The sequence below is a fragment of the Taeniopygia guttata genome, chromosome 7 (assembly GCF_048771995.1).
Source record: "Taeniopygia guttata chromosome 7, bTaeGut7.mat, whole genome shotgun sequence".
Classification (NCBI taxonomy): Eukaryota; Metazoa; Chordata; class Aves; order Passeriformes; family Estrildidae; genus Taeniopygia; species Taeniopygia guttata.
Window position 1 is genome coordinate 33,624,288 of NC_133032.1, and position 24,376 is coordinate 33,648,663.

General features: G+C 39.1%; 1 protein-coding gene across 3 annotated transcripts in view; it reads left to right on the plus strand.

The window, feature by feature from the left end:
* The window catches only part of THSD7B (thrombospondin type 1 domain containing 7B), a 296,770-nt gene that overhangs the window by 215,504 nt on the left and 56,890 nt on the right, over positions 1-24,376 (plus strand). For all 3 annotated transcript variants that reach the window (XR_012056843.1, XM_030278109.4, XM_072931724.1), the window contains exon 16: positions 5,073-5,251. Coding sequence is in view for 2 of the 3 variants with exons in the window: in XM_030278109.4 (XP_030133969.4) it covers positions 5,073-5,251 (179 nt within the window). In the remaining variant the exon portion in view is untranslated. The remainder of the gene's footprint in view (positions 1-5,072; positions 5,252-24,376) is intronic.

Below are 24,376 nucleotides of genomic sequence, written 5' to 3' on the forward strand. Positions count from 1 at the left end.
TGAATGTGAATATTAATTGCAGAATGAATCAATTTTTTTTTCCCCTCTACCTTTGGTCTGTGTAATTAGAAACATTTCTCCTGTGTCACTGTCTACTCTGCTGCTCCCTGGTTTGTTTAAAGGGTGATCTCTCCTGTCCCACAGACTCCAAGGGAAATTAGCAGTGTTATTACCAGTGGCAGCTGTGGTGATGCACAGAATTGTCCCTCTCACAGTAATGACCTTGGGTTTTATGAAGCACCTCAAGGTTTACTAACAAGGGTAGAACTGCTAGAAGTTTGTTAATTGAAACCATGAAATATGTTAGAGAGGATACAAATGAGTTTAAAGCCAATTCAATTAGAGGTGCATCTGTTTCCAAAGCTGCTGGAGAAATGTTTATTTTCACATCACTTTTAACCAGCCTCCTGGAATGCTGCTGCCACTGTTGTTTAACGCTGTGTGCAGACCTTGCACCCACAGAAAATTTGTCTTTTGGAAGTGCAGCAGCCAGGTGGAAGAGTCCCTGATGTTTGCTTGAAAACCCACGGATGTCCTTCTTCTCCCAGCACAGCTCCTCCAGCCCATCACCCAGCTGCCTCCTCTTGCCTTGGCTCTGCGGGGTGGCACAGCAAAAAAGGGACAATGAGAGTTTTTGCCCTGCATATTTGTGCCTCTCTGACACTGGCACAGGGTGCCCAGAGAAGCTGTGGCTTCCCAATTCCTGGAAGTGTCCAAGACCATGTTGGACAGGGCTTGGAGCAACCTGGGATAGTGGAAGGTTCCTGCCCATGGCAGGGGGGTGGAATAAGATGAACTTTAAGCTCCCTTCCAACCCAAACCCTCTGTGATTCCATGACAGCCATCAGACCCTGGTCCTCACTTTATCCACCTGCTGTTGCTTTGTCTCTGGGCTGCACAGGAGAATTGTGGTGAGTCAGGGCTGCTCCATTGTGTGTCTGAACCTTCCCAGGACATCCTGTGTCATCTGTGGGTGCTTTGTTTGTTAGGGATGCTTTAGAGGCTCCATTTGTGGCTTGTTGAGCAACAAGCACGCTGTTGTTAATGAATAAATCTTAGTAATATGAGCTGTGCAGCCTAGGTAAATGCATTTGTTCATCCCAGTACATTGACAGTGTCTCAGTAGAAAAACAATAGCACTTAAATACAGAAAAGGCTTATTTGGTCATCCAGATCAATTTTTCCTGCCAGTTCCCAGTAGCATGTTTCAAAGTGCCCAGTTAAATAACCTGGTGTGACATCTGTGTGTGCAGCTCCAGCTCTGTGGTGTTCAGGAGCCTGCTGTTGGCCCAGGTAGAACAGAGGCTCTCATCTGCTCTCTCTGAATTAAATGAGCTTTATTTTAACAGTGTTTGAGATTTTGAGAAATAATAATAGTAATAGTAATTTTAAAAAGGAGGTTAAAGGAAGCTTCAAAAAATTAATAGTAATTTTAAAAAGGAGGTTAAAGGAAGCTTCAATAAATAATCTAAGAATACACGGAAAGCAGGCTGAACATGGCTGGGAAGTAGAGAACATTTTTTCTGTGGAAGGTTTTGGACCAAACAATAACAATTGTTTGGTACCAGGTTTTACAGTGGGGAGAAAAATGAGGGATGTGATGGATGAGTGGGAGATGTAAGGATGACACTGACAAAACCAGTTGTGTAAACTCAGCCTTGAGTTGGTTTCCCAAGCTGAGCAACAGTAGCTCAGAAATGTTATTTACTTTATTCATATTTTGTTATGGTAAGGATATTTCTCTGGCTAGTGGCTTGAATGTGAGTTCTTTATTAATGGATTTTAATAGCACATTGGCCTTGGGGTTTTTGTTTGTTTAGTATTGTGCATCATGCCAAAGCTACAAGTTTTCTAGGCATGCCAAAACTAGGATTATTCTGGGTATTTTTAGTCCCCTGACAACAGCAAGTTATTGCTTGGCTCCTACTGAAAAAAAATATCCTGATCTCACAGGCAATGGATGAGCTGAGTACAATGTTGTTTACTACTCGTCATAAAAAGATAGCCATAAAGGCATTCTCTGAGCAGAGAAGGCACATCACAGGAACGTTTTTGGAGGAAAATTTTGGTTGAATGAAATCTTTGCTCTATGAATAAATACCTTAGTGTAGGATTAACCTAAGTGGTTGATGGAAGAGTAATGGCAGTCTGTGAGGAGAGCTTGAAGGAAAGTTGTTCCCATCTTGATTTTGTAGCATTACTCAGTATGGAGAATCAGCTTCCTCTGGACAATATGGAAGTGTAGGGCTCTGTAGCTGGCCAGTATTTGATTATATTTGATGTAATTAAGACATATGGGTGAGGAAACTCAAAAAGGAATGAGCAGCCTCTTAGCAATGGGATGTCTTTGGAAATTCTGTGGGTGAGGGATCACAGCACTTCCTGAGGATGGAATACAGCAGGTTCTTCAGTCTTCACAGGAAAGGACCTTTTAAAGGTCACCATGTGAGCCCAATGAGCTACACCAGGTTGCTCCAAACCCCATCCAACCTGGCATTGAACACTTCAGGGATGGGGCATCCACGGGGTCTCTGGGCATCCTGTGCCATCATTCTGCCATGTTCATTGTAAAATCATATTTCTCGTATATAAGAAAGATTGTTTATTGTAACTTTTCCTTCATCTTCCTTATTTTTTTGATAGTTTATATCTTCTTTTGTCTTATATTTCTTTTTATTTTAGACTTAGATCTTGAGCTGCCTAAAGACTTAGCCCATTTTACCTTCTCTGATAAGTTGATAACCCCTCTGACTAATCCTACTTTGAAACAAGGCACTTTCTTTGTTTCTGTTGAGAGTTAATTACCCAGGCTGTCACACAGCCCAAGGAAAGATGATATTTCATGCAATGGTGGAACAGAACTCTTTGGAGAACTGCCTAAGAAATGCTTCTCATAAATCTATCATGAGAAAATTTCTTTTACTTATCATAATGTATTATGAATTGCTTTGAGTGGCAACCTAAGCAGATGGAACAGAATATCAGTGGGATATTTAAGAGTTTTATTTGGGGGAAAAAAAGTGAGTCTGTTTTAGAAATATTTGTATATGTGTGTGCATGGATGTCATCTCACTGAGGTGAGCATACAAAGTTGAAATATCTGAGACATTCCAATATCACTGGAATGGGTTCAGTCAGAAATAATTAAGATACCAAATTCCAGCAGCTTTGGAGCTGCAAATGAAGAGGCAGCACAACAGAGGGAGATCAGAGGCAGCAAAGCAAACCAGAGCATGCAATGGGCTCAGGGCTGCAGCTCTGGGGAAGAGTTACAGCGTGAGTTAGGTGGGGAATGATTGCAGCTGTCAGGCTGCGGGGTGGCCGCCGTAAAGAAACAGCAGCAGCACCATCACAGGGAATCAGGAGAGGAGAAATAGAGCTGAGCTGAAGGAGCTGTTGCTGTTGCTGTTTTTTAAGGCACTGTTTACAAAAGCAACATCAGTATTTCTTGTAGCTCTAGAAGGAAGATCTTTTCCAGCAGATGGATGCCTAAATAAGCCTGAAGCCTTTCTTGGTGCTGACTTCAGCGTGAAGAGCAGGAGGAAGGCAGTGAATTGCTGCTGTGGGTTGATGCCCAGGCTGTAACACAGTTCTGGTTCAGAGTGAGCAGCAGGCTTGGGCATAGTTCAGCCAGTAAATCTAGCTCTGAACCAGAATAATCTCTGTGCCTCAGCCTTGGGGTTTCATGGTTGCCTGAGGCTGTTGTCTGGGGGTTTTGGACAGCAGCTGCTTCTGGGTTGAGTTTTGTTGCTTGGGTGTTTTTTCCTCTCTGTGCTGCAGTGACTGTCACCTGGGTAGATGGGGGAAACCCTTCCTAAAAGAGTCATGAAATGAGTTAATTTGGTATTCTGTAGGTGAGGAATCAAGAGGGAGTGTTTGCATGATGAAAACCAAACAGAGATAAAGGGCATAAAAATGAGAAACATCAGAACAGTGGTAGGGATGGAGTTCAGTTATTTCCATAACCATCATTGCCAGAGCTGTCAGAGGGATGAAGCTGCCTCTAATAAAGGCTGATCTGAGCAGCCACTGGCTTTCATGATCTAACATGAAATCTCTTTTTTGTTTAAATTAAAATAATACATACAGACATGACAAGCAGATAATGGGATCCTGGGGAGAATGAATGCAGCATGGTAAGTAGGAAGGTGCAGGAATTATTCTACACTGCCAACCCAAGTCTGGTGCCACTAATTCCCTGGAGACCCCCAGGGTCTGGCCACCCTCTACTGCTGTTCTGCACACCAAGATCTCCACAGCCACTGCTGGGCTCTGCAAAGTCTCTCTTCCCATATGCCAGCTCTTACAACAGCTGTGGGGTTGTGCCTTTTTGGAGGAACCTGTTGGGTTTTAATTCATGAGGTGCTGGTCCTGCAGATGTCTGGTGTTGTGATTTTAAGAGATGTGATCTTGTGAGGGCTTTCATGTCAAACCAGCTTAAAGTAAAAGTAAAGCTTTAAAATGCCATTTTTGAAACCCAGAAAAAGCATTTGGAAAGAGGTGTAAAGAGAACTTGTGAGGTGTGGGAAGCAGGTTTCATCTGCTTCTCCCAAGAATAAATCCCACACTGCTCCAGCTGGCAGGCAGGTCCCTCACACATCTGATGGGAGCTGCCAAGAGAAGAGCTGTTGCCTCCCCCATCCTGTGGTTCTCTCTGCTGGGGAGAGAGCCTGTATCTTTCTCCTGCCTGTGCCAGCTCTGGAGATAGCCAGTGCAATGCAGAAGGAGTACTGGGCTGGACTCTTAATTCTTCAGAATTTGTCATGGCCACAGTCTAATAAGGAAGGTAATTACCTCATGTTGCTGACCATCATCTTCACAACAGGTACTTTTGCCAGCGTATGTCCTTTGCATCATTCCTTTTTATCTTTGGACTAAACCAAGTAGAAATTAATTTTAGTCACTGCTGTTCTTCACAAATAATGCCATAACCCCACGTAGGATGGTGTTGTCAGTCTGCCAAATGTCTTTTCCGTAAGAAGTTCTTGTTTTGTGTTGGTTGCACAGGTCACATCAGAGGATGGGAGTTGTCGACTGTGGTGATTAAAACCTGTCTTAAATCTTTGGTTTAGGTTACATTGAAGAGCCTTGCACGGTCCCGTGCCCGTTTGATTGCAAATTAAGCGATTGGTCCAGTTGGTCTCCTTGCAGCTCTTCCTGTGGCCCGGGGGTGAGAGTCCGATCCAAGTGGCTCAAGGAGAAGCCCTACAATGGAGGTCGTCCCTGCCCCAAGCTGGACCTCAGGAATCAGGTGAGCCACGTTCGAGAGCCAACAGAAACCTCTGGGCTGTGTTTGGAGTCGGGATCCAGAGTTACTGTGCTGCTGAAGAAGGTAAAGATGGGAGTTATCTCTGGCACCACACCTTGGGTCACGGTTTGTAGGCAATCCTTGACCTTGTTGAGGCCTGAGGGAGAAATGCTCACATATCAGCAGAATTTGACCTGAAACACCCTATTTCTTATATGAAGAAATTGTTATCTCCCAGAGCACAGGAAGCCCTGGAGTAATAATCCCACCTGGACAGCGTGTAGACATCAGAGAACTTGGATGTCATGGATATTTTAAAAACTTTTTAATTCTCTCTGAGACTCTGGTTGCTGTAGAAACGTTTGTTAAATAAAAATTGCTATTTTTAGCAACATTTCCCTTCAACGCAGCACAGGTTCCCTTGAACATTAATCTCTGTATATTCAATATTGAAGTATCCTATCAGAGGAAAATAATCTTTAAATTACTACTTTTAAAGGAAGATCACCATCTATTTAAATGCTACTTAATGCTGTATGCATTTCTGCAAAGTGCATCGTGATTTCCTACATTTGCTGATTAATTCTCTAGCACTAATTAACACTGATGAAGTACTGTTTAGTTTTGTCTGCCCTATATTTCAAACTCAGCCATGAAAATTAATTAATAGGACAGAAACAGTCATGCTGAAGGAACTTCATATATATGTTATGAGGAATATGGATATGTATATGTATAAAATATGTGACATGTAGAAGTACTTCAGTGGTATCATATGAAGATTTATTTGGTAGGTGCTGGAGCTGGTGGATTCAGTTGTTTATCTGCACAACTATTGCTGCAGCAGTCATGTCCTGGAATGCAGCACCACTTCCAGCTCCTGATTATGAACTTGCCTCATTTTCCTCACAGTTAATTTTATATACCTGTGAGAAACTTGGTAAATACTCCTTGTTTTTTTTTTTTTTTCATTCTACTTTTTCCTTATTTCTATTTGAAATTCATTGGAAGTAGGCTAACAGAAGCAGCAGGGACTACAGAAATATAAAACTGCTATAAAGTGTATGTTGTCCATAGCTCAGTGCTTTTCTTAATAGATCAGACAGATCACCAGAGAGGCAAAGTGAAATCCCACAGTAAGTGATAAGGTAACAATAAGCTGCTTTGTAATGAAAAGATAGTGGGGTTTGTTACCCATAGACACAGCAGACTCCTTCCATTAATAGCAAACTTATTGCCATCATGTGTTGCTTATTCCCACACACATTAGAGTTGCCAGTTTCAAAAGCCTTTCAGAGGATATTAAAGGAAAGAAATTGTTCAAACTTGGAAGTTATGTCTCTGTACAGTTTATTGGTGCACAGTGCTTGCAAAGTGCCACGGCTGGTATTAATATAAACGTGGTTGGTGCTTTTTGCCACTTACCAGGAACACATGTCATGATCTAAAACCCACTGAATTCATTAGAGGCTTTCTGTTGGAGGCTGTAGGAGAAATAACATAGAATTGTGTTTCTTTAGGTTTGTGGCTTGTTTTTCAAGGTGTTTGGTTGCTTTTCGGAGTTTTTGTTTCTTTCCTTGTGAGTTTTTTCAGGATAAAACAGAAGCTATTTCTAACTGATTTGGCACACAAATGGTTTGTCTTCTTCTGATTCAGATTTAAAGGATTGAGTGCAATTCTATATATTTCAGAGCTTTTAGGGTAAGAAGAAATGGTTGTGCTAATAAGAAAAGTGTGTATATATGTACACTCAGACATGCACACAAATGCACATGTTTTGGCTGTAATTCTGTTCATTGCCTTCCTGAATGCTTCTCCATACTCTGAGAGCTTCAGAAGTTTTGCTCTGCATCCACTGGGCTTGGACTTCCAGCCCATATTTAACACACTGAGGTCCCTGGGCACGTTGCAGGATGCACAAGTTGCCTACCCAGATGGTGAAGTAAATGAGCTGATGGCACTGCTGCTGAGCTAAGCTGGACACAAACCATTAATCCACTGTCAGGCAGATTGTCTGCTGCTGCTCCCTCTGCTCTGGGCAGCTTTTAAATCCTAGAGCAAAGCTCTGCAGATTCATTATATATAAAAATGTGACATCCCAATTATTTTGCATAATCTGGATTAAATACCTGCACTAAATGTTGGCTTTTGTTTGGTATCAGATAGGGGAAAACTGTATAGCAGTAAAGCAGTATAGCACCATTGTGCTGAGTCTTACTTTCCAGTGGCTACTGTGTTGTGTTTTATGCATTTGATAAGATTTTAGATAACTTAGAAAAAAATAATGAATTCCTCCAGGTGCTAGTAGATTTTGCTTATGATTTCCATTTGATTTTCTCCTGTATCTTTAATTATTTTGGTTTTAATTATGTCTTCTAAAGTTGGTTCTTGCTATTGCTTAATCAATTACTTTGGATAACTTTCCATTTTTCCACTGCCTTATAATTAAATCCCTCAGTCAGTTTGTGTTTTTTTCTTAAGGTATATAATCTTTTCACCCTCTTTTTGTGCAGGGTACTGTCTAGGCTTTTTATACAGACCCCTGTATATCCTTTTCTTAAGTGCTTTTCAGGTAATTGACATAAATCTAACTATAGCGTTACTTGAAACACTATTTTAGCAATTCTTTCTTACCATTTCCCACCAAGTCTGGAGCTCTGCCAATGCAGATACTTAGTAAAGCCACTGCTTTGGATAGAGGGACAATTTGCATGATCAAAAAAATTTATTTTGTGAATATAAGTAGTTATTTCAGTCACATAAATTGTGTTGTAAAAGACTGTCCCCCAAGAGTTTGTCCAGTCATTGTAGTGCAGCTTGATTGTGTATTAAAGATAGAATATTTTAGCAGAAATTTGATTTTATACAGAAATAAGGTATTACTGTATTAATATAATATAATATAATATAATATAATATAATATAATATAATATAATATAATATAATATAATATAATATAATATAATATAATATAATATAATATAATATAATATAATATAATATAATATAATATAATATAATACAATACAATATGTATTTTATTATTATTGTACATTTTATACAAAAATAATGGCATTAATGGAACTAATGGTCCCATTACTGCATGATATTCCACGGGGTTTGTGCTCCTTATTCCACAGTGAGTTTGACTCTTCTGGTGTATCTTGAAACCATTCTTTTGGACGTGTTCATCTGCTTGTAGAGCCTCTCAAGCAGCCCACTCTTTTTGCAAGAGATGTGAGAAGTAAACTCAGAGTTAGGAGAATTAATTCAGCTTTTTTCTGTATTTATTTCTCTCATTGTAGGCGATGGATGAGGTTGAGCCCCTCACGATTTTATTCCAGGCTATTTTCTAATAACGGTGCCAAAGATTTGCACAGGCTGAATGCTCATGGTATTCTGATAAAATCACTTGATTTTATATAGTCCCTGCAGCCTTAAACTCTGTCTTGCTGGCCTGTGAAATTAAAGGATAAATTACAATATTTGGGGGAAGAGATGACAGTATTTTAACACAGCTCCATGTAATATGCAGAATTACTTTTGCCTTTTGCCTCTGTTTGAAAATGGTTGAAGAGCTGGCTAGCTGCATTTTGCTCCATCCCCTAAAGAAAATGGGCTTTGCATGTCGGGGCTGTGCAGCTCTAATCTGAGGATGTGATTGCATCTGAACAGCCCATTGGATCGGGGGTCAGCTGGCGGATGTTCCTGGCAGTGCCGTGCATGTTAAAAGAGGTGTAGCATTTACATTTTTCTATCCCTGCTCTTCTCTGAATGCACTTGCACAGCATGCAGTTGCTGTTTAATATGTACTTCTACATGATGAAAGGTTAAATATGAGTTAAGGGGGGTTTATTGCTTGAATATTCTTTTATAGGTTTTTAGGATTACTGTGTGAAAATGCGTTTTATTTTCAAGACTCATGAATTCCGAGGATTATTTTTTTATTGATTGCTCTTATACATATTCTTGTCAAGGTTTTCCCTCCTTCTCCTTCCTCCCCCACTCTCCCTTAGCTAATACTGCTAAAGGACAAATATCATAGCAACTAGTTTATCCCCTCTGTTTATGCTGTATATATTTAAGCAAACGTTTTTAAAGGATTGGGAGTATTTGTAATGGCAGGCATAGCAGGAGAAAAATGTAGTGTATTTAGAATGTAAACTTACTGTTTTCATTAAAATGAATATTTTATTCTTAATGACATTTTCTGGTGTTCACTGTAGAATATGAGAAATACAGACACTTTGCACATTAGAATTGCAAATACTGCTCCTGAAATTGAGCAGAGAGGTTTAAGGAAAGGGAAAAGGAGGGTAGTGGTGATCTTACAGACCAGATCTCTCAGGTGTGAAGATGTATAAATTTCTGGAATCTTTCCATAGAAAATGGCTACTTTAGGTCCACTTGCACTTAGGAGAAAGCAGTTATTTTCATAATTTTCAAAACTTTTAGACTTTTGTATTAAAAGTTAAGTTTGAACCCAGCATCTTTCACTGCTGTCACTGAATTAGCTCCCATCTAGTCCCTGGCTGGTGAGTAGCGTGTGTAACCTTCTCCTTCCAGCATTAGGAACTGGCCTTCAAGAATATCATTATTAATGTATTAACTATAAATGGCTCCTGCTGAAATCACTTCTTTTGTAACACAGATTTCTAATTTTCAGAAAAGTCACTGAACTTTTTGAGGCACTCAGAACCCCTTCCTCTCTGGATTTCAGGTTAATTCCTGAGCCTGTGTCAATCCATCAGCTCTGTCAGATCCCTTCCTGTGCCATGCAGGAAATCATCTGTCTTTCATTTTTATCTGGCTCTATCAGCACTTGTTTGCTTTAAGTGCAACTTAACTTCTGGAGAAAAAATATCCAATTCTTAATCTCAGTTTTACCTTCAGAAGATGTTTTTTCCTCCCATTCTGCCTTAAGGGAAGGAATTGCACCACATCTGTCTTCTGATTCTAGTGCAGTTTTACAGTATCCTAAAAATGACAAGTTTTTTTGCCTGCTGCACTAATGTGGCAAAATTTTCAGTGTCAAGAAATAGCAAGAACCTCCTGTTTCCCTTTACACTTTTCTTGCTGTGACTGGAAGTTTTGGTACTAAACTGCAATTTAGTTTGTTAAATGAGCAGAAGTAGGAGCCAAATCTGAGCAGCCTGAGCAGTATCTCACCTGCCTGAAGTGAGTTTCCATGTGGGTGGGTGTTGCTTCACTTCCTTGGAAATCAAACCAGTTCCCATGTTCTCCTCCAGGAGAACAACCCTGTAGTGTCTACTCTAATTCTCAGCATGTATTAATTTTATATTCAGCTTCAATAGCTATCCACACTTGATTTTCATTCCTCCTGCAGGTTTCCTGTTGAGCAAAGAGTCATATAAACATATTTTCACAATTGCCACTCATAAAAAGCTTTAGCTTCAGGAATGGAGCTGTTTAACAACTCCCTCAAAAGTATTTCTCCCTTGGCTTTTTTTTTTTTTTTTCCTAGATAGCTTCTTTAAACTTCTCTTTAAGAAAAAAGCAACTTGTTGTATGGTGTAATGCTGCTTTCTGTAATTGTGAGAGAACATTTGCACTTTGTGAAGTTAAATATGTTATAGTGTCAGTCTCCTTCCTGGCATTACTTTCAAATCCATAAAAGTTAGAAGCCTTGTGCTAATTAATTAAACTATGTTTTTTTCTGCCTACTACAGCCCCTACCAAGTTTTCAATGAGATATATACCGAAGCATGAACTCTTTGTTTAAATGAAATTTATGTGTTTGTGTCTCTGGAACTAGGAATGGAACATAATTATTTCTGATTCAAGTAGAACTCCTTCCTATGTTTTTTGTTGAAAGGAATATTTATTGTTTAATGTGATAGCATTTTGCAAAGTCTAGGAAAAGGCAGGAATTGTACCTAAAGTGCTCTGTCCTGTTGATTTCTTGTGGAGGAAATGGAATTCAATTGGAAATCAGCCATAGAAAGCTGGGTGGCCCAGTGAAGAAAGTATTAGCATTTCACCTAAGGAACTGAAGTTCAATTGGTTTAGGCAATACTTTTTTTTTTTTTTAAGGAAAGGAGTGTGGTTTGTGCTGAATCTCTGGTGGACAATATGTCATGTTGGAGGACCTGCAAGTGGTGTGTGCCATAAATCAGCGTGACAGCATCTAACACTGAGACTGAACTTACTCTTGCTTGTCTTTGTCTTAGGAGCAGGAGAACAAGAAGGATTGATGCCTTGGTTATTACTTGGCAGCAATTTTAATCTTGGTTTGTTTTTTTTTTTTCCTCTCTCCTCTTTCTCCTTTTAGGATTTTTTTTTATTTCTTTTCTACAAAGCTTTGTGATTTGTTCTCAGCTTATGTTTGCAATCCTTAAGGAAGGGGAGATGCTGCATAACAGTTAAAGTGAGGACCTAGCTTCTGTTCTAATTAGAACAAACCCAAGACTATACAGAACAAATAATGTTGGTACATCTTCACCTTTTCATATGGTAAAAGATGTGAGAAACAGTTATTTATCATCTTGCATTTTATCACACACGATTTAGTCTTCAGCGAGAGTAAATTACTTCAGAGAGAGTAAATTATACTTTTGGCAAGTTAAATGAAGATTTTGACGTGTTTTCCTTTTTTTTTGCTCTTTTTCATAACTCCTTTCAAAAATTAATTTCCAAAATATGATCTTGTTGCAAAAAATAATTAGTTATAATGTAAGACACAAATGTGGAAATTTCTTTTGTTAAAGATTCTACACCAAGTCATGAAATTCATGACAGTAATGTATAGTTCTAAGAACCTGACACATAAAAACTTCAAAATTTTCTGAAGTGTGAGTGGAACAAGATGTTGGCTAAGAGTGTGTTGAGCAGGAGCAGCCTGGATCTGTCCAGTGTAGGGAGCTGCTGTGTAAATCTGAATCAAGGCTCAGAGCATCCAGCAGGAGCAGAGGTGGGGCTGAGTTGGTAAATGAGGTGCTGGTGTTGGCCTGATTTAGCATCTATTACCATCAGAAACCAGTGTGAGGCTGTTGGTTGTTAATGAACATTTTGGTCACTTCTTTCATTTTGTTAGTGGGCAGCAATGTCTTCAGAAGGACTGAATTTTCTCATAAATATCTAGCAGATTCTGTGTGTCCCCAGATTAAAGCTGACCCCATTCCAGTGGATAGCTTTATTCCTGGGAGGAACAGGAGTTTGTTAAACATGGTCTGACTCACCTGCATGCTGTGAATATACCCTGAGCATTCAGAGGAGAACATTTCTATTTTTCTGACCCTCCTTTATGAATAAGAGAGAATAATTGGAAATGAAGTTACTGCTCAGGGAGGGAGAAGGGACATATGAAGATGTATGCTGTGTGAATTCATCTGTCAGAGCTCCTGAGCAGCCAGGAACTCTCAGGTGCCTCTTGCATGATGGTCATTAAAGTAACCTTGGTCTTGCCTCTTTTAAAGTATTTAATATTGTTCTGTCTCTGTTGCTCTGTCTAGAGCAGTTCTCATTGATTAATACTTAACAAGTGTTAATATTTTTTCTGCTGCAGACATTTCTTCTGGCCACTGCTCAGAAATTATAACCAAATGGTTTGTTGGGTTTGCTTTGTTTTATACTCTGTAGCTGATTGATAGATTCAGAAATGGACTTCATTTTCTTTTTATGTTGTTTAATTGGTTTCTTCCTTCAAGACAGCAGAATAAAAGTGCAGATGACCTTCTGTCCTCCTCTTGATGTCCCCCCACATGCCTGGAAGGATTGTGCTGGGTTTGCCGTCAGCTAAATGTGTGCACTTGAACCGTAAGCTGAGTACATGAATTTTGCATCTTCTTTAAATGACAGCATCAAGATCATCAACATTTCCAGATTGCTGGCTGGAATATAAACCACTCAGAGATTTCAGATTTCAAGGCCCAATTACAGCTCTCTGAGTGGTTGTCAAATACAGCTCCTGTGTCAGGGCTCCTGTTTGCAAGGGCTCTTTAACCAAAGTCGAAATATGCTTCAGTCACATTAAGGTGGGTTTGGGGAGGGAAAGGAAAAATTGGAGACATCTCCCCTGTACAGCAGCCTGGGGCTCTCCCTGCCTCCTGAACTCCCTGTGTTGGCAGGGCTACCAGGAAGAGAGTTGTAAATATGAGCTTGCACAAATTCAGCTAATCCTTCCTCATTATCTATAAATCATGACACATTTTTGAGTTATAAATAAGCGTGTTGCAGGCTGTTGCCACCACTAGAAAAACCAAAGGTGAGCAGATTTTTATGTATGAATGAAATGCCAAAGGATAGATTCTTCTCCTCCTATAAGATGTATATTCTGTCCATTCTAATTTTATTTACTGCTTCTCACTGGAGGATTGCATAAATCAGCAGTCCTGTGCAGTTTGTTGTGATTTATTGCTTAATTAAAAGTTATGAAGGTTTTTAATCCGTCTATAATTTATATTATTTTTGAGTCAGCTGTTTCCCATATTGTAACTTAACCAGGAAACTTGCATTCTTTTATGAAGGGAGCATTTTGTGAGCCCTTGGATTCACTAATAGGTGTGGTGCCATAGTGGTGCCAGATTGAGTTTGGAGTTCAAACTCAGAGCCAAAGATAATTAAATATTAGTGCACTTAATAAAGTTTCTCCAGCATCAATTACACTTTGATGGCAAATGTAGTCTACGTGTTTTTTAGAGTTACAGATTAATTTTAAAAGGGATGCGACTCTTGTGATTTCACAATGAACAGATGTTAGCTACACATTAATAATTTAAAAAGCAGGCTTAAAATGGTTATGTAGATTTTAATGGAGGATTAATTTGGTTCTAGTGCCGGACCACATGTTGTTGTTAAAACAAAAGTTTTAGTGTTTTGTTTTAGTTTGGTTGTTGGGGGATTTTTTTTGTTGTTGTTGATTGCTGCTGTGTTTTTCCCATAATTAAAGTTATAACCAGCATACAATTTAAAAAGAGACCTTTCTTTCTCTTTATGAATTTCTATTGAAGAATAAAAATACTATTAAAAAATCAATTTTTGTAGTGACAGCAAGAGTGGCTGGCTTGAGAGAGAGCACTCATCTGCTTTAAACTTCAGTAGGTTTGTCTCCCTCTTTCTCAAATATCTTTATTATTTGAAAAAACATGCTAGTTTCTCTAGCAAAGCTTTGTCCAATCCTGGCATTGTAGTTTTCAGGTAGAAGGTTTTGAGATCAGCTTGGATTTCAGTGCTGGCAGGGGTTTTGGCAGGAATAGGGGTTCCCTTTAGCTGTGAGGCAGCTGCCCTCCCTTGGTTAGCTCAGCTTGGCTCTGGTTTCATTTGTGATCGCTGTGGTGGCGTGGATGGGCAGAGACATCCCTGAGTCCCAGCTGTCACTGCTGTTGGTGACCCTCTCCTCCTTGTGAGGTGTTACCAAACACTCAACTGCTCTTAACCTTACTTTTAAGTTTTCTCCTACATAACTTAATATGTAATTACAGTGATGTCGCTGAACGGGCTTCATTGTTTCTTAAACAAAATATTTGTTCCTCAATTCGGTTTTTTAAAACCCTTTTCCTTGAAATAATATTTTGGAATCATTAATAAAAACCATGAAAGTGGTTTGCTATAAAATCAGGTAGAAAATGTTGTATATCACATTAGATAAAAATTATAGACATCTTTTGGGTAGTCAGGAAGATTTTTATCCAGGCTATTCTGTAGGACTTTGAGAACTAGACAAATATAAGTTAGCATGAACTTTGGCCATTAGAAATGCCAAACCAAATAATATCTGTCAGCTTTGCTGGTCAGTCTCCCTTTAAATTCCAATATCTGTTAAATTTAAATGTCCTTTATTCTCTTATAAGTTAGATTTAAATTATTGCTTTGAATTTTAAATTATTACTTCACTAAGGAAAAGTGAGAATTTTTCCTTCTCAGAGTGACATTATGAGGTTCATGAACTTTCTAATTAACTACCAGGCATAAGGATACTTCATTCTTGTTCCAAAGAGTCTGAGCAAAAAGAATAAGGTGGAAAAGGTTTAGCAGCCTCTTCTAAGCAAGGCTTTGAAAAGGAATGAAGATCTGAAGATCTAGTCATATGCTACTTTTGTTATCTCTTATTGTATATATATTTAACTGGTGAAAGGAATTAGTGTCTGTTTGATGATGCTGTTGTGCAGAGTTCTATTTAATACATGAGCTCGTGTTTTTCCTTCAATACTGGAAGATCTTTGCTCCTCAGTCTGTGCTTCCAGGTCACACAGCTGCAATGGTTGGACATTCCTGAGGCCCCTGGGCTGGTTTTGATTTTATAGGCAAAGCCTAGTGGTCACTATGTCCATCAAATGGCTTTTTAACAACATGCAGATTTTCAATATTTCTTAAAATAAAGCCATTCTGTTTCTTTAATTTCAGTTCTGGGTACTCTCAAGTGGCCATGTGGAACATAGGTTTTTCTTTCTTCCCCTTTGTAGCCAGCATTTCAGATTCTGTGGGCACCAATGGATTTTTAATGTTGCTTTTCCCCAGTTTGTAGCTTGGTTGTGAATTTGGGCAGTAAATAAACAGATCTGTGTCTGTTGGAACACAAACCAGTGATTACTTTAGCAACTGGAATAGCAACAGATATTCACTAGAAAATCCATTGGAGAAATCAATTATGCTTTGAGTTTGTCTTGTTGAGAAAATGGAAGTACTTGGTCTGTTCAAAGGAGATATTACTCCAGTAATCAGCAGGTGGGCAGACAAAACAGGCTTTATGGAGAGTCTCACAGGTGAGTAAAACTGTGAGAAAATTTTAATTTTGTATTCTGCATGTTCCCAGAGTAACCACTGACAAATCCACTGGCCTTTTTGAGAGTGAGATGTGTAAGATTTTATCAGAACATGCACAACTCATTGGGCCTGAGAAACAAAAGTCATGATTAAACTCAGTTGGATTAAACATTTGCATATAAAAGAGGTTTTTCTTAATATTCATTTCAGGTCAGTGTTTGATAAACGACTCGCAGATTTTCATCAGCGTTCTCACGTCTTGGCTTTTGCATAATAAGAATCCTCACAGGAGTTGTATGCAAACAGCAACATTTCAGCCTAGTTACTTATCACATAGCAAATTCAAAGTACAAGTTGTATTTGGGTCATATCTGCGTGCTAACCTCAGAAATTAATTCCAGCTAGAGTTAGAATAAATATCTTTTTAACCTTACTTCTGTGTTTTCACCCTGTCATAATAATGTAGCATGTCAGGGTACCTGAGAGCTTGGCAAGGGAAGGGAGCACAGATGATTTCTGAAGTCCTTCTGATAATAGATTTATTTTTAAACAAATAAAATATTTATTTGTTTTGGAGTAAAACATTTATTTTAGGCAAATCTCTTTTAGTCTAGTGATGCTGATTCTATACACCTGATTTCTCTACACCCATATAAAAATTAATTTGGGATTAAATCCAAAGAATAATCAGTGCCTGACAGGCATTGGTTTAAAACTGAGGCTGAGACACTTTTCTTTCCATTCTTAATGATGTTAGGGGAGTTACTTCCTCTCCATTCAGAGCAGCATCAGGCATTCCCAGAAATCCCTGGCATTTGGTGTGGCAGCAGATGCAAACACCAGCTTTATGTCCTGTTTTCCACCCAGTGTTTTTCTAACTACTGTGCTGTTCCAACCAAATGTGTCTGGCCCTACTATCATCATTTAATTAAATAAAGGCAAATTCCAATTAACTTTTAAGACACCTGGAATTGGCTCAGCATTTTTTTATGAAGCAGTATTAATTTAAACAATATTTCCCTTTTTCTGGTCTATTCAGTGAAGGTGAGACTTTGGATCCAAGTTAGATGTAAAGCCCTAAAACGTGGCCTCCCTATAGATTAGTCAGTCATTTCATGTACCAGGAATTTCCATGTTTCTGCTGGATTGTGATCCAGTCTGCAGAACGGGCAACAGATGACATTTAATTTAAACAACCAAAAGATAATTTTTTGGCACAAGCTAATGTTTGTCAATAGAGTTAATAATGAAAGAAACAATCAGTCTCCACATGCTTCCCTGAAATGTGTCCAATAGTATTTGGAACACTGTTGGAGTATCATTTAAATGGTGAAACGAGGAACACTTTTTTTTTTTTTTTAAAGGGTTCATGTGTTGCAAATGGGGAAAAAACCAAATGTTTGGAGCATGTCTCAGAGTCACAAGAATATGAGATGCTCTCAGGATTGTATTGCAAGCATCCAAGGGAAAGGAGTACTCTTCCTAGAAATTGATTATAGCAGAGCCAGGTGAGGACAGAATAACCTGAGATAACGTAATTCTATTAAAGTAAAATAAAAGTATTGTCAGAGGTCTGTGCTCTCTTGTTTCCTTAGTTTAAATTCCTTCTGTTTGAGTTCTTTCCCTCCATTGTGCTTTGGGGGAAAGACTTGTTTATTTTCAGTTCTTTTTACTTACATTGTGTTACTTGCAATGTGTAAATAGATTTTGTTTAGGGAAGACTCCCACTTTTCAGTTTTACTATATGAAACTGCTACTGGTTTTGTTACTATGTTTGATGTGTATAAGGGTAACTAAATCATGGAACTTAACCCATCCTTTCTAATTTGCTGAAAGGTAAGTTCTTCCCTTAAATAATTTCTAAATTTTGCTTTAATAGGCCTTTTCCTATTTCCATTAAATTCGGTTGGTTAAAAGTCCTAATGGCTTGTATGGAAACCAAAATGGGGCCACTCCTGTGATGATTCCACACAGCCTTGCTTGGTTCCAAAAATGAACCTGTTGCAAACAGCATGGATTGGAAAAAAAAAGAAGCATTTTTTTATCTAAAGGCAGTTACTAGGAGCAAATATGTTGGTTTAATATGGGTTTTTAAAGTTATATTTTGTAACAAACTGTAAAAAAATGAGTGTTTATCTTAGTAGCTTTGCGTTAGTCGTTGCTTAAGCCAATTTATCTTTTCTTTAATACCCCAGAAAACCTATTAAGAGCTGCTAAAGACAAAACCCAATTCATTACCTACTTACAATCACTTTCTCAGTGGTCTTGAATTTAATTTGCCTTTAATTCGAGGTTTCAATAAGATAATTGTCTATTGGTTCACTTCTGTAATTGAAGGTTTGCAGGAAAATTAATGTGTGATCAGCCGAGGGAGAGGAGAGGTGTCACACTGCCTGTTCCAGGCTCACACATGAAACACTCTTGGTATTTTCACAGGACACAGCACTTGCCACAGTCACAGGGAACTGTATTTTCCAGTTGAAAATATTATTAAGTTTTGCCTTGGCATTGGGCAGATGATCTGCACTACTCCTGAAAGCCTGGCCCATCCTCTCCTGTTGAAAATCATTCCCAGGCTGAGTGGATGGGTATTTCCTTCTGTCTCATCTTTGCTGAAGTTTCCATTAGTGCTAAAAGCTCTGCTGCCTGGTATTTTCTTTATAGGAAAAAAACATCTCTATGCTCTAATGATAAGAGAGACATCCCTTGCAGCTTCCTGTCTCTAGACATATTGAAACCTTTTAGCCACTCCTTGCAAAGTGTAAGCTTCATTCTCAAAATTGTTGTGTTTCCCTTCTGCATTTCTTTGTGTTTGAATTTGGGAGATTAAGTGTCCAGATTTGTTCACACCACACCAGAGAGGGTCTTAGCAGGGATTTGTGAAACACTGGTAATTGCATTCCACCTTCTAAGGAAATTCTAAGCTAAAACCTTCCTCAGTTGCATTCTTGTCTGGTTTATTTCACAGCCACATCACACAATGTTTCATCTTGTGATTTCCCCCCTGTAGTGTCCCAAGGCTGACATTTGGGGTGGTTTTAGTCTCCAGATATGTGATCCATGCTCTGTTCTCCTGAGCTGCAGCCTTTCTCCCATGTTCCAGCTCCATGTGGATCATGCTCCACGCTGTCCCACTCCTCTTGTATCAAAATGTCATTTAGTTTCTCTCTTCAGTAAAGTTTTAACAGGGCCATAGCTATTTGTGTGCCAGTATAATTGGTGAAATATTATCCAAGGCTGGCTGTCAGAGCATTCCCTCAGCAGTGATGCTAATAACTTCCCTCCAGCCTGACGTTGCCCATTTCATGCTGCTGTTGCTGTCCTACCTCTAGCCATTTCAGGCCAATTTAAAATTTCTGTACTAATCCCCTATCTTCTTCAATTTAACTAAAAACTTCCCAGGTGACACAACATTAAAGCTTTCCCAAAAATCAGACTGCCAAGATCAATTTAATTTCCTTTCTCTGGAAACTGAGAGGTTTTTTTTTCCTCTCAGAAAGATGTCAGATCAGTGTGCCTTACCTGTATTAAATCCACATGTATTCTCCCCCAAATTCTTTTAACTTCACTGGCTTGGATTATTCTTTCTTTAATAATTGTTCTAATGCTTTGCTGCTGCTAAGCATAGAAGAAAGGGCTTTTAGTTGCTCTGATAACTTTTTTTCCTTATTAAATATAGATGTGACAGTTATTATTTCTGATTGCATGATACTGTTTGTGTCTTGTTAGATTTATAAAACTTGCTACACCACATGAAATTTTGTATGTCAGTTTATTCACTAGTTTGAATGGAAATTAATTAATTTCTGGACTTTTTTTTCCCCTTGAACTTTGTATTCATCTCAACCTTGATACTTTCTGTTTGGTTACCATCATTGACATCAATGAGAATTGAAGCATGTGTTCATGTAGTTTGGAGTTACCTGGTGCCTTTGGTCTGAACTCCAGGGTAGCAGCTCTGCCCCTGTGCAGATTATCTTTTCATGCAGCATTTGTCACTTTTCATCACTTCTTCTAAAAACTTCAGAACAGCTCCCTTGTCTGGGCTGTGGCCCCTCACTGCCTCCTCTGCTCTCCTCCTCTGCCATTTCCCAACTCTAAGGGTGGGATTCCCTTTGGTGCTTTCTTCACCTCCTCTCCCTCATCTCTGCAGGACTTGTTCTGATCTCCTCAGTGAGAGATCTCTGGGCACGCTGCCTGCGAGTTTTTGTTTCTGACTGAGATGTGGATCCCTGCAAGTACCAACTTCTCTGACTGAAAAACTCCAGTCTCCTTCCCCTGGCAGATCTTCCAGCCTCATGATGAGTGACTTCCCAGCTGGGTCCCTCACTGTGCACAAGTTGCCCTTTTGAAGCCAAGAGCTGAAAATGCCAGCCTGTCTTTTCTAAGGATTCTGTGAATGCTGGTGAACACTTTAATTTGGAATTGTCATACAATCACATGCTTCAAATTTATTTTTATAGCCAGCTCTTTCATTCCTCTTCCCTAGGAGAAAAAAAAATCTGAAATGGCACCTTGTTTCAGTGGCTGAATGAAACTGTCAGTGACTGCTTTTGGGAATATCTGATTCTAGTATTTTTATTAGCAGCATTTGTTCTGCAATAAATGAGAAGTCTTTTTTAAACAAATGGTGGTCCAATAACACTGTTTTCATATTAAAATCTCTCTCAGGAGGTCTGTGGTGTGTTGCTCAACAGTATTATCACAGTGAAACAATCCCAGTGTTACCTTCTGGTCCCGTGACAATTTTAGCCTGGTTTTGATAAACTTCTTCAATAATTTAATTCACTGAGTCTCATTTGCTTCTCACTCTGATGAATCTACGTGACATCAGGTAAATCCCTTCTGATTTATATGTCTGTAAGAAGAAAGTTGAGGCAGCTACATATCATCTTTATTTGAAGCCTTACAGAGCTGCACTGTGCTGCTTCTCAGCAGGAAACACAAACACTTGTATTTGCTTCCTGCTGTGTGAATTGTAACGTTCTGGGAAGAGTTTAGATTTTTCAGTAGAACAACTGAAGAAGTATTTTAGTGTGAATTTTGATTTACAATATGTATATATTAGAATATCAACAGATACACACAGAGAAGATGCTGGAGAAAAAATGAAATTATGAGCTAAGTTGAACATACACTGTGCACTTGTTTTGATTGGCCCAAATGCTCATTTATGGCATAAATTCAGTAAGAACTTCCAGTGGTCAGCTGGAAGGAAATACCCATATAAGGTCCTGAGATGTCTTAAATCCTGTTGACATGTGCAGAAATCAATAGAGCACTTTGGTTTGGTTGCACAGCTTTGCAGAAGCTGAAGTTGCCCTCCTCCTCTGGTACTGCCCTTTAGTCAAACATTTGGTCATGCATTCACTGATTCTGTGTTCAGTCTTGCCACTCTTCAGCCTTAACCACAAGTTTGAGTATTCAACTGCAAGTGCCACATGGGAAATGCAGAGATGTTTAATGAGGGATTGATGTTTTTCACCTTGTAATTAAATGTTATCCGTGAATATTTGTTCACATGAAAAATAAATAGGAATATATGATGTTGGCCAGCAGGTCATTGAGAAAATTAATGATGAGAAAAATTTTCTCAGAGGTGCTGTTGAAAAATTAACTGCACATGTTGGTGGCCTGGATGCAATTACTGTATACAGCAAGCAAATATAAATAGATATAAATTTATAAGAGAGAGTGTAGAAAAGTTTAAGAAGAACTTTCAGTCATTAGTTTGTCCTGTTTGCTGGGAGCTTTCATCTTTGGGGATGGTAACTCTGAATTCAAAGATAATAACGACAGATCCTCATGAACAGTTTTGGAAAAGGTCTTTCAGTCCTCAGTAGTGCAAATCTAGGAAAAATAACTTTTTTCCTGTTGGAAAATACCACTGTCATTTTTTCCCACTTAATTTCCAGGCTGTAGAATGTTGAAAGTTCAGGCTTGATGGACTCATTTGGGAATATGTGGTGTCAGAGTAGAACAAAATGGACACTGTCAGTGGAGCTGTCTCTGTTCAGTCTCACCTGTCTGTCTGTCCCAAGTACACTTAAATGACAAATTATCTGCAGCTGGAATGCTGGTCCTGGCTGCATATTCATTTCACCTCTGGTCTTCTACCTCAGACTGTCATTAGCCAGCCCAGTCATTTGGTAGAGTGATGGGTTTCAGTAAAGACACTCATACATTAAATTCTAGCTACACCCAGGCAGGGCTTCACTGCTAAATGGCTGTGACATTCCTGAAGTGAGTGCTCCAGATTGGATAACAAGTTTGAAATAGGAGAGACCATGGTTATGAAAGTGCTTTCTAAATCATCAACCTAAGAGTTACTTAAAGTAACTCTTCAAAGTAAACCTAAGAGTAAACTTCTTTTATTTCCCACTTTAAAAGTGCTTTGTAGGACTTATTTCTTCTTTAATCAGCTGGTAAAAACCATTTTCAGAGGAATATTCTCTCCTTTAGAAGAGAGAACCTGTGTATTGCAATGTTGTTTATACTGACTATTAGAGAAACATTAAACTATTTTGCAAAGCTAATGGATATTCCCTGATAAAATGCACTCAGATCCTTACCCAAACAGCACTTGAGAAAATCTGATCAGCTCAGAATGGGTAGATAAAAAACTAATGAGCATGAAGCCTAAGTAATGACTGCCAGGTTGGGCTCATTGTTTGTCTGGTGCTTTGGGCTAAAAAGGGGCTGTTTATATGATCTGCAATGATGGCAACTTTAATAAAAGTAGCATTGTTTTGGTCTCAGTACAAATATCCAAATTCCCTGGACAACTGCCTTCTTTTTTTTTTTTAATTTGAAAGTTCTTTTATTCTTTGTGACTCTTCAAAATTAGTGAAGCATTCTTCTGTTAGTCACATAAAATCCACTTTTTATTAATGTGCATCAGCTCTTACCCACAGCCCAGACACTCCACCATAACACAGAAGGGGATAATAGGCTGAATTATCCTTAAGCAATTGCAGTTGTAACTATTTCATGTCTTATTGTGGTTTGTAAATTTGATTCTTTGCCAGGTCCCATGGACATATCTTTATTTTGACTACTGGAAGGCAGAGTGGGATAAATGGATTAAAGTAGAACTAGCTCTTAGCATTATTTCTTATCACTTTTATGGTAATGTCTTCAGTGATGTAGTTGCTGTATGCACACAGAAGGCAGATTTCTTTCCCAAAAGTGGGAAACCCTATCAGTATTAAACCAAATGTAAAAAAGCGTAATAAACCACGAAGCAATGGGCAAGAATCAAAGAGCAATGAAAAGGGTGGTAGTGCAGGGGTTGTTTGGTCATTCAGGTTAATAGCAAACACAATGGGATGATGATGCTATTTTTGCCAGGTTGGTGTTTTTTGAATAAAAAGTACAGTAAGTAGCAGCAAATATTACCAAGTGTTGTGCAAACAAGATGTTGTGTCTGAGTGGCTTTGGGAGGGAGAGGGTGAGGCTTGCAGCTGGAGTGGATCTTGACAAAGTACTGGGAGCTCGGAAAAGAAATGATGTTTCATATTAATTCCAGTTAAGTATTCCAGGAGGGTGACATAAAGAAAGGTATAACAGAAGTTCAGCCCTGAGTGCTCCTCAGTGGTGTCGTTGATGGAGCGAAGTGGGGACAACTGAAGTGAGAGAGAGATGAGCTAAAATAATGTGTTGACTGGAGAGGAACGCTTCAGCTGTGACAGCCTAAGTGCTGGTTGAAAATGAGAGTTGAAGCCATGGGGGAGATAAAATTAGCTGTGGACAAGGGAGGGAGAAAGAAGAGCAGGCAAGCTGAGGGATAGCTCCCCTGTGCCCAATAAAAATGAGGATAAGTGGAAGGAGCAAACTTATGAAAGGCATAGCAAAGAGACAGCTAACTCCTGCTCTCGGTATAGTTATTCCTTGGTGCAGTATATATAAAATGGGATGTAACATCTTTGCATTAGAGACCAGCCTTTTTTTTCTGTGTCTGAACCTGAGGCTTTTACCACCTCACAGACACAAATCAGCAGAAAGGTGCTGTGGCAGGAGCAGTACATCTGGGTGGTGAGTGGGGCATGTGCACTTGGCTGTCTTCTCAGCCTGGGAGGGCAGTTTTGGATGGCACTTTGTGCCTGCTGATGGTACTCCCACCCTGGAGTGTTCTCCAGCAGGCAAGGGTGCACAGCTTTTGCTTTGCAGATGGAAATATCTCCACAGGGAGCATTTCCAGCTAGGAGGAGCAGGGAGGGAAGAAGTTCATCATCGCCAGCAGGTGGGAAATTTTGCTACTGGCACTTAACTCATAACTTCAGGAAGTTTGGCCCAGCCTGGCACAGACCTGTGTCATGGCCATATGTTCTGCCTTAAAGCACTGCCCTCTGTAAGTCTCAGAGAAACTTTTTTTATTTGAATGGTTAGATTAATTATGTTTTATT